We start from the raw sequence: 11,125 nt of genomic DNA on the forward strand, positions 1-11,125 counted from the left end.
CTCAATCCCCTTCCCAGCACCACAGCACTTAGGTACATATCTGTAGTTTATATTAATGTCTGTGACACCCCTGCCCTACGCGAAGTGCTTCATAAATCCATCATCATTCCAGGTGAAGAAGTGCATCCCCTGCATGTTTACAGAGAAGCAGCGTGGCTCAGTGGAAAGAGCATGGGCTTTGGAGTCAGAGGTCATGAATTCGAATCCCAGCTCTGCCACTTGTCAGTTGTGTGACTGTGGGCAAGTCACTTAACTTCTCTGGGCCTCAGTTACCTCATCTGTAAAATGGGGATGAAGATTGTGAGCCCCATGTGGGACAACCTGATTCCCCCGTGTTTCCCCCAGCGCTTAGAACGGTGCTCTGCACATAGTAAGCGCTTAAATACCAACATTACTATGATTATCATTACAGGTGTACATTTCTATTTATATATTCAATAAGTTAGTCATTTCATCCTGATTAATTGACAGTGCTACCTGAATAAAGATATTAAAAATCTATATCGACAGCTGTTTGTTTTTTTCTGTTTGGCATTACGCCATGATAGTCTTAAGTTCTTAGTACAAGAGGCTGTTTTTGGTGAGTAGAAAGTGAAAGGGAACTTTGTGAAAATTAGGTATTTACATGGGGATACATTTTAAGAAAAAATCCAAGCCCATTTATTATTGCTATGAATTTACATGGCTAGTTGGTAATTGATGTAATTTAATGAGTGCTTTCTGTACTCCAAGTACTGTGCTGAGTGTCAGGGAGACAGAATGTAATGAGACTGGATACAATCCTTGTCCAACCAGAGTTTCTAGTCTGAGGTAAGGAGAGCAGGGAACTCATTTCTATTTTACAGATGAGGAAACTGAGGCACAGAAAAGGAAGCAACTTGCTCAAGGTCACCCATCAAGCAAGTGGCAGAGCTGGGACTAGAATTTTCCACTTGGGAAGCTGCATGGCCAAGTGGATAGAGTATGGGTCTGGGATTCAGAAGGACCTGGATTCTAATGTGTCTCTTGTCTGCTCTGTGACCTTGGGCCAGTCACTTTCTTTGTGCCTCAGTTACCTCATCTGTAAAATGGAGACTGAGACTGGGAGCTCCATGTGGTACAGGGACTTATGTCCAGCCTGCTTAGTACCCCAGAAGTTTTATTGCAGTGCCTGGCACATAATAAAGGCTTAATGAATACCATTAAAAAAAGGATCTCCTGACTCCATATCTCTTTTCATTAGACCACCCTAACCAGGCACTAATTACCAGTTGGATCCAGTAACTAAATAGGTTGAGGCTCTTATCCCTCCTGACAATATAGTTGATTGAATATTTTTGGCCTTGGGAATGCATTAACACACTTCTCATTTAAAATGGAAAACTAGGCTTCATTTAGTATTCTTTCACTTAACACTCCGCTTTCATGGAATTATGGAAGAACATTTTCTGTAAGAGGAGCAGAACCGGTAATTAAACATATGAGAGTATTTCATTCATATGAGAGTATTACACGCAGTTGCGAATGAGCGTGCAAGCTCTTTGTGGAGAGGGAATGTGTCTTTCTGTTATATTTCTCAGGCACTTAGAAATTCAGTAGACACTTAATGCCTACTCTCACTCCCCTTCTCTTTTTCTCTCTTCCCTCTCCTCTTTTTCGCTCTGCCTTTCTCTTATACTCATTCTCTCTTTCTCTTGCTCTCTCCTGTTCTATCTCATGCTCTCTCCCTCTTTTTCTCCCTCTCTCCCCCTTTCTGTCTCTCCCTCTCTGTTGCTTTTTCTCACATTTTTTTTCTCATTTGTTCCTTGTCTCTCACTCTTTCCCTTGCTCTTTCTCTCTTTTTCACTCTCTCTCTCTCTCTCTTTTGCCGATTCTCTCTCCCCACAGGAGGTCTCCGTTAATATTAGGTGCAATTTCAAGACAATGGATGCCACTGAAATCTCCTTTGGGATGGTGATCCTGTTACAGATCAGCATTGGGCTCGCAGTGAACATCCACCTCCTCCTGTTTTATATCTGCTTGGTCTCCATTAAACACAGGCTCAGTTCCTCCGACCTGATCCTCACCCACCTGGCCTTGGCCAATGTCATAAATCTCCTCACCAGGGGCGTCCCGGACATCTTGTCTCTTTGGGGGCTGAGGAATTTCTTAGATGATGTTGGATGTAAAATCCTCATCTACTTCCACCGAGTGGCTAGGGGTCTTTCCATCTGCACCACCTGCTTCCTTAGTATCTTCCAGGCAATCACCATCAGCCCTGGCACCTCCCGGTGGTCCAGAGTAAAAGCCAAATTACCCAAGTGCGTCATCCCCTGTTTCCTCTCCTTCTGGGTCCTCAGTCTCCTCATAGACGTTTCTGCCCTGATATACATTATCGGCCCCCAGAACATCACGGTGATTGAGTATTCTTTTATGCTGACATACTGTTCCTCAGTCAGCATCAGTGAAGAAACCACGCTCCTTAACACTGCCATAATCTCTCTCCGAGATCTGTTCTTCATGTGGCTCATGAGCGTGGCAAGTGGCTACATGGTGTTTGTCCTGCACAGACACCACCGGCAGGTCCGACACCTCCACGGACCTGGTCACTCCCCCAAGGCGATGCCCGAGGTCCAGGCAGCCAAGAGAATCATCTCCCTGATGGCTCTGTACCTTCTTCTTTATGGGCTAGAAATAATCGTGGTGCGTATCTTCCTAAATGTGACAAATAAATCTCTGCAAGAGAATAGCATCCTCGATCTATCACTCACTTTCTCAGTCATCAGCCCATTCCTGATGATTCATAGTAACCAGAGGGTGAGACTTTGTGGGAAAAGGAAGCCCATTTCCAACTTGGATGCCTCTCTGGTTTGCCGGGAAGCTTCTAGCTCTCTTCCTGTGACCTCAGCGAAGCCTGACGGGAGAGTTTAGGAGACAGAGCTGCCTTGGGATCAGAGTCAAGTAATCTCTTGGGGCCGAGACCAAAGACCCAGCCGCAGGAGGGTTCTGGAGATAAACACTGACTCTCCCTCTAGTTCTACGCCCTATCTCCTCTGTTCTGTGGACTCTCTCCCCCATCAGAAAGCTCATCTAAAAAGCCACTCATTAATTTCTCAATTCCCCAGCTTCTGAGCACGTGGTCTAGTGGATAGAAAAAGGGCCTGGGAGTCAGAAGGACCTGGGTTCTGATCCTGGTGTGTAAAATGGGGATTAAGACTGTGACCCCCGACGTGGGACAACGTGATTACCTTTTATCTATCTCAGTGCTTAGAACAGTGCTTGGCCCATAAGTGCTTAACAAACACCATTATTATTATTATTATTACTCTGTGCTTAATAAATATGATTGAATGGATAAATGAAAACATTTGATCACATAAAAATGTCCTTTCCCCTTTTCCTCCTATCTGTAAAAATATTTCTGTTCCTGTCATCCTCATCTAGACTTAAAGTCCTAGTTGTAAGGATTGGTTCTACTAAGTCTACTGTGCTGTGCACATAGTTGGTGGTCAATCAATAGTATTAGATTATAAACTACTAGAGAGCAGGGATCAGGATTTACAAACTCTATCATATTTTTTCCAAGTGCCTAGTACAGTGTTGTGAATACAGGAGATGCTCAGTACATTCCAGTGATTGACGAGGGAAGGAAAATTTGGCTGAAATATTTAAAACGTCATTTTTGAAAGGAGGGCTACAGTGTGCAAGTTAGCCTGGTGGGCAGGGAATGTGTCTGTTGATTATATTGTCCTCTCCCAAGCACTTAGTACAGTGCTCTACACACAGTAAGCGCCCAATAAATACGATTGAATGAATAACCCTCACACATTATGAAGAGAGCATGAGACTCCATAAGGCTCCTCTTGGCTTTATTGATGTTGTATGGTGAAATAGGCCCTGGTTCAGCAGATCCTGAATCAAATAGGGAAAAATCAGTGACCCTTTTTTAACACAAAACACTGTACTAAAGCACTCTGGAGAGTACACAGAGCCCAAACACATGTTACCTTCTCATAAGGAGTTCCTAATTCAATGCTATTTCCCTTTGAGCAGGTAATAAGTGAACTATTCTTTCTTTATCTGCTTTCCTGAATGGCACTTTGATACTCATTCCAGGCCCACAGCACTTACTAAATTGCCTCATTCTATTTAGGGAGAGAGCAGGAAACAGTAATAGAAGCAATGGTGTTTTTTGAACACCCACGGGGTGAAATGCACTGTACTAAGTAGCTGGGGAAAGGAGAACAGATACAGGAGGCATATTCCTTGCCCACAAGGGACTTCCACTATAAACTGAAAATGTACATAAACTAGGTAGTAGAGCAAATGCACCAGAAATCACTGAAGAGGGAGGGAAGAGTGTGGAAGCATTTCACCTAACACCTTTTCAACTAACTGTAGTACTTATTCAATAGTATTTATTGAGCGCTTACTATGTGCAGAGCACTGTACTAAGCGTTTGGAATGTACAAATCGGTGACAGAGACAGTCCCTTGCCCTTTGACGGGCTTACGGTCTATGAACTCATTTGCACCCTCCTCTGAACTCCACTCCAACTGTAAATATTTCATTATCTTTCCTATTAGAAAGGAAGGTCGTTGAGGCAGAGAATGTGTCCATTTTATATTTTGTACTTTCCACTTGCCTACTGCAATACCCTGCACCACATGGGTGCTTAAGTGCTATGCTGTTACCACTGCTATTATGTTGCCGAATTGTACACTGCAAGCTCTTAGTACAGTGCTCTGCACATAGTAAGCACTCAATAAATACTATTGAAAGAATGAATTAGAGAAGCAGTGTGGCCTAGGGGAGAGAGCCTGGGCAGCAGGAGACCTGGTTCTAATCCCAACTCTGCCATTTTAGTGCTGTGTGATTTTGGGCAAATCACTTAATTTTTCTGTGTCTCAGTTTCTTCATCTGTAAAATGGGGAATCGACACCTGTTTTCCTTCAGATCGTGAGCCTCGTTCAGGACAGGGACAGTGTGTGACCTGATTTTCTTTCGTCTGCCCCGGTCCTTAGTACAGTGCTTGGCATGTTTGACAAACACTAGTATTATTACTACTATTGAAAAGTTGCAAGTGTTTTATTCCGAAGGAAATGAAAATAAACGTCTTTAATAAAGTTTCTATCTTTCCTGTCTTGCTTTCAGACTAAGCTCAGTCATAAAAGATAAGGAGCTTCTGCCCTCCCAGCCCACTGCCCCCCATGATACTGTTACGGGCTCTCGTTATATCCCGGCTAGACTACCGTGTCAGCCTTCTCTCTGACCTCCCTTCCTCCTCTCTCGCCCCGCTCCGGTCTATTCTTCACTCCGCCGCCCGGCTCATCTTCCCGCAGAAACGATCTGGGCGTGTCACTCCCCTTCTTAAACGACTCCAGTGGTTGCCCATCGACCTCCGCTCCAAACAAAAACTCCTCACTCTAGGCTTCGAGGCTCTCCGTCACCTCGCCCCTTCCTACCTCTCCTCCCTTCTCTCTTTCTACCGCCCACCCCGCACGCTCCGCTCCTCCGCCGCCCGCCTCCTCACCGGCACTCGGTCTCGCCCATCCTGCCATCGACCCCCGGGTCACGTCCTCCCGCGGTCCCGGAACGCCCTCCCTCCTCACCTCCGCCAAACTGATTCTCTTTCCCTCTTCAAAACCCTACTTAAAACTCACCTCCTCCGAGAGGCCTTCCCAGACCGAGCTCCTCTTCTCCCTCTACTCCCTCTGCCATCCCCCCTTTACCTCTCCGTGGCTAAACCCTCATTTTCCCCTTTTCCCCCTGCTCCTCCACCTCTCCCTTCCCATCCACACGGCACCGTACTCGTCCGCTCAACTGTATATATTTTCGTTACCCTATTTATTTTGTTAATGAATTGTACATCGCCTCGATTCTATTTAGTTGCCATCGGTTTTTACGAGATGTTCTTCCTCTTGACTCTATTCATTGCCATCGTTCTTATCTGTCCGTCTCCCCCGATTAGACCGTAAGCCCGTCAAACGGCAGGGACCGTCTCTATCTGTTGCCGACTTGTTTATCCCAAGCGCTTAGTACAGTGCTCTGCACATAGTAAGCGCTCAATAAATACTATTGAATGAATTAATTTAATTAATAGTATTTACTGAGTGATTACTGCATGTAGAGCACTGTATTAAACGCTTATGAGGGGGCAGACATGATCCCTTTCCCCAAGGAATTTACACCCTACAGCAGGAGACAATAAAACCATTATGGATTGGTGAAATAGAATGAGGCAATTTAGTAAGTGCTGTGGGCCTGGAATGAGTATCAAAGTGCCATTCAAGAAAGCAGATAAAGTATAGTTCACTTATTACCTGCTCAAAGGGAAATCAACCAAATTCTGGCACCAAATGCAGCATATCCTAATTTACTCTAGTTCCTTTTCTCAACTGGAACCCCAGTTCCTCCAGAGATCTACTAAAAATCACTTACCTATTAACCATATTCCTCAAGATTCACAATCCCCTCCCCGGGAGCTGAGGATGAAACTTAATTCAGGGAGAGGGTGGGGCGGTGGGAGTGGAAGAAAGAGGAAGAGAGAAAGACAGGAGTTGGGGGAGAAAGGGCTGCAAGATGCGGCAAGGATGTTGACGTTTCCCATGGTCAATTAGCATCAGGTAATGAAGAGGAGAGATTTGGGCTCATTTTGTCCCAGAATGGTGGGCAGTAGGGAGGGGAGTTTGACGATTTTCAGATATGTCCCTTTCCCAGTGCCAGAGTGGATTAGTTCTCAGCGATTCACTCAGTGACACAAACACACTAATGACTCCCAGAGGGAATAGGAGATGAGAAAAGCTGCTGATAAATGCTACCTCAGTCTTGTCCTAACAGTCTCACTGTCTACAGAGCGGCCCTTCCAGCCAGAACGCACAATGGTTGCGGGTAAGACAAGATGACATTTTAGAAAGGACCCAAGCAACAGAGTTAAGTATGGACTGGAGTGGGGAGAGGGTGGAAGAAGGAAGGCCAGTGAGGAGGAGGATACTGTTTCAGTTCCTTCACGGGTCTCCCTGCCTATCTCTGATACACACACACAAATCTGTTACTGGTATCGAAGAAGATGTCACTGATGGTGATGTTCAGCCACTGGTATGTGAAGGAATATGAAAAATCCAAGGGAGCAAGGAATCGAGGACAATGTCAAGGTTTTGGGTGGGATGGGATGGTGTTGCCAAGAGTGATGGGAAAATTAAGAGCAGAGACAATGGGAAGGGAGATGAGGAGTTCCGTTTTGGACCTGGTGAACTTGAGTTGTCAGTGGGATATGCATGTGGAAAGGGAGGGAAGGGGAAATGTGAAATTGCAGAGGAGGAGGAGAGAGAGAAGATGGGATTGGAAGAAATCCTTGTGGAAAGTCCAATTTTAGGGAGGCATCGGACTCCACCAGATCCTGAGGCAAAGGATTAGCTTCAACTGGGTTAGATTCCAGTCTCTCATTATGGGAAGGGATTATTATCTATTTCTAGGTATTATTTTTCTGGTTATATTTGCTAAGCACACTGTTCTAAGCTCTGGGGTAAATGCAAGTTAATCTGATTGGGCACAGCCCTTGCCCACATGGCTTGTAAGCAGGTGGAAGAATAAGTATATTTTACCCCCATTTTAGGGATGAGGAAGTTGAGGTCCAAGGAGGTGGAGTGACTTGCCTAAGATCACCCAGCAGACATGTGGCAAAGCTGGGACTAGAACCTGGGTCTCCTGACTCCCAAACCTGGGCCCTTTGGATCACAGAGATAATGATGATGATATTTGCTCTCTGGTTACTATGCCCCAGCCTCTAGAGTATAAACCAAATAATCTTTTTTATGGCATTGGTTAAGCACTTATTATGTGTCAAACCCTGTTCTAAGTGCTGGGTTAGGCACAAGTTAATTAGGTCAGACACATCCCCGTCTGGCACGGGGCTTACAGTTTAACTAGGGGAGAGAACAGATACTGAATCCCCATTTTACAGCTGAGGAAACTGAGGTCCAGAGAAGTTAAACGACTTGACTAAGGTCACCCAGCAAGGAAATGGTGAAGCTGGGATTAGAACCCACATCCTTTAACTCCCAGGCTGTGCTCTTTCCATCAGACTATGCTGCTTCCCAAAATGAAACTTTGATCCAAAATATACCTAGACTTGGAATTGAGGTTCCTCCTGCTTAACTATAAACTCTTTGAGGGAAGAGATCATGTCTTCTAAATAACTTTATGCTCCCAAGCGCCTAGTACAGCACTTCCTCTGACCATTGTGTTCTCATTTATGTTAACGCGAAAACATAGTGATCTGAAATGTCCTTTGAGGTATCTATGAGAAGAAATGTATATTTGTAATTTTCACACATAGTCCAGTTCTCCTTGCAGTTAGCTCTCTCTGATCTGGTTTCTCTGCCTGGTGTCCAGAGCTCATCACCTCCCTCTCCTCCACCGTGGGACCCGAGAGGGGGAGTGAAGAATAGTTCTGTCTCGACTCGTACACACAGTGGTCACTTTGGGTTTCACGGAATCCAACATCCCGAGAGCCCTGCCAGACCTGTTCTCGCGTCTTCTTTAAATTTTCCCCGGGACCCCTTGGCATTCCTGCCTGGTCTGCTGAGACCAACCTGGAGAATTCCAACCCTTCCTTGCTGAAGTAGAGGCAAGTTTCCCCGCATTTCCTGGGAGACGAATTGGGACAAAGTGGGATCTGGGAACCTTCTGAGTGGCTCGTTTAACCTGCCCACGGGGAAATATGTTTGTCTGGGGCCTTCGTGGAAAGCAGTCCTGAAATTAACTTGGCATGTAAGTGAGTCAGTCAGTTTTTCGGTCTCTCTCTGCCTCTCTCATTCTCTCTTTACCTCTCTCACTCTCCTCTCTCTACTTTGTTCTTCTATCATTTCTGAAACTGCCTCTTCACTTGTTTGTCTCTTTATCTCTGTGTTTCTCTGACTACTTTATCTGACTCACTCTCTCGCTCTACCTCTCCATCTCTCTCTGTCTCTACCTCTCTGACTTTGCCACTTTCTCTTTCTATGACCCTGTCTCTCTCTAACTCACTCTGTCTCTTTCTGACCCTGTCTCTCTGCTTCTCCATCTCTTTTGTCTTTCCAACACTGCTTCCATTTTACTTCTCTTGCTCTGACTCTCCTTTTTATTTTTTTTATTTCTATGGTATTTATTAAGCATTTACTATGTGCCAGGCACCCTTCTAAGCACTGGGTTAGATACGAGCTAATAAATGTGAATGCAGTTGATGATCCACCTGGGGCTCACAGTCTAATCCTCATTTTACAGATGAGGGAACTGAGGCACAGAGAAGTTAAGTGACTTGCCCAAGGTCACACGGCAGATGACTGGCAGAGCCAGAATTAGAGCCCAGGGCTTTCTGACTCCCTTGCCATGCTTCATCCACTAGGCCATGCTGCTTCTCTGACTCTCTGATTTTCTATCGCTACATCATCTTCTTCTGTCCCTCTCTCCTCTGCCTCTGTCCACCTCCCTCTGACTTCACATGTCTCTCTGCCTTTCCATCTCCTCCGTTGATCCCTCTTTATCTCTCTCTGCCTCTTCTGCTTCCTTTCAAGCCGTCACTGGTACTTATTGAGCACTTAGTATGTGCAGAGCACTGTACTAAATCTTTTGGGAGAGTACAATATAAAAATATAACAGACACATTCCCTGCCCACGACGAGCTTGAAGTCCAGAGGGGGAGATAGACATTATTATAAATCAATCAATCTCTCCATCTCCCTCTCTCTGTCTCTGCCCCCTGTCTCTTTCAGTGTCTTTCCATCTCTTCTTCTTTCTTCTTCTTCTCTGTCTATGCCTCCTTCTTTCTCTCCATATCTCTCCATATCTTTCTGTCTCAGCCCCCATCTCTCTGGCTCTCTCTGTGTCTTTCTGTCTTTCTGTCTCTGCCTCTGTCTCTCTGTAACTCTCTGATTCAATCTAGGTGTCTGTCTTTCTTTCTGGTTCTCTCATTCTCCAGACTGTGCTACTGGAAGTCACTTCTGATTCTGAGGAGTGGAGAGACTGGATGCTAGTGAACTGGCCTATGGGATCTTCTTTCTGTTACAGATTATCACTGGGGTCTTGGGGAATGTGTTCCTCCTCCTAGTTTATATACACATGGCCTTCACCAACCACCAAGTGATTCTCCCAGACCTGATCCTCGCCCACCTGGCCCTGGCCAATACCATGGCCCTTTTAAGCAGGGGGGTCCCCGACCTCCTGTCAGCTTGGGGGATGAATAATTTCCTGGATGACATTGGATGTAAAACCCTCTTATACATCTGAGTGTCCCGGGCTTGGCCATCTGCACCACCTGCCTCCTGAGCGTCTTCCAGGCAGTCGTCATCAGCCCTGGAACCTCCTGGTGGGCAGGAGTCAGAACCCAATTACCCAAGTGCATCCTCCCCTCCTGCCTCTTCTCCTGGACCCTCAATCTGCTGGTTGAGATTTCTACACCGATATTTATTACGGGGCCCCAGAACGGCGCCAGCATAAACAGCGTCATCATCCTGAAATACTGCGCCTCCGCCTGCATCAGAGCGGTCTCAACCCTGGTTAATGTGGTCGTGTTCTCTTTCCGTGATCTGTTCTTCGGGGGGCTCTTGAGCGTGGCCAGTGGCTACATGGTTTTCATTCTGCAAAGGCGCCACCGACAGGTCCGACCCCTCCACGGGTCCGGCAGCTCCCTCCAGGGTGATGCTTGAGGTCAGAGCGGCCAAGACAGTCATTGCTCTGGTCACTCTTTACATCCTCCTCTATGGACGGGATACAATCACCCTAAGTTTTTTAATAAATATGAAAGAAAATTCACCTCTGGTTCTTAATAGGAACATCATTATATCCTTCACTTTCTCAACTGTCAGTCCATTCCTGATGATTTTCAGCGACAGGAGGGTGAAGATGTTCTGGAAAAGGGATTCTCATCTTCCCACCCGGGATCCCTCTTAGGGTTTCGGGAAATGGTGCATGTCTGATGGGAAGCGGGGGATCCAGGGATCTGCGTAAGAAGCAGGGTCTCGGAGCTAGGCTTGAGGTGTTAGAGATAACCTGTCCTAGAAGTCCCGTTAATTAATTAATTAATGTTGGTATTTATCAAGCGCTTACTATGTGCAGAGCACTGTTCTAAGCGCTGGGGTAAATACAGGGTCATCGGGTTGTCCCACGTGGGGCTCGCAGGCTTAATCCC

General features: G+C 45.9%; 1 protein-coding gene and 1 pseudogene across 1 annotated transcript; both read left to right on the forward strand.

Annotated features, from left to right (window-relative positions):
- Positions 1 to 1,902: 1,902 nt before the first annotated feature.
- On the forward strand, positions 1,903 to 2,889 carry ORNANAV1R3022 (vomeronasal 1 receptor ornAnaV1R3022). The gene has a single exon (NM_001253414.2). It carries the CDS (start codon positions 1,903 to 1,905, stop codon positions 2,887 to 2,889), a length of 987 nt encoding a protein of 328 aa, NP_001240343.2.
- ORNANAV1R-PS3032 (vomeronasal 1 receptor ornAnaV1R-ps3032 pseudogene) lies at positions 9,961 to 10,887 on the forward strand (annotated as a pseudogene).

The sequence above is a fragment of the Ornithorhynchus anatinus genome, chromosome X3 (genome assembly GCF_004115215.2).
Source record: "Ornithorhynchus anatinus isolate Pmale09 chromosome X3, mOrnAna1.pri.v4, whole genome shotgun sequence".
Classification (NCBI taxonomy): domain Eukaryota; kingdom Metazoa; phylum Chordata; class Mammalia; order Monotremata; family Ornithorhynchidae; genus Ornithorhynchus; species Ornithorhynchus anatinus.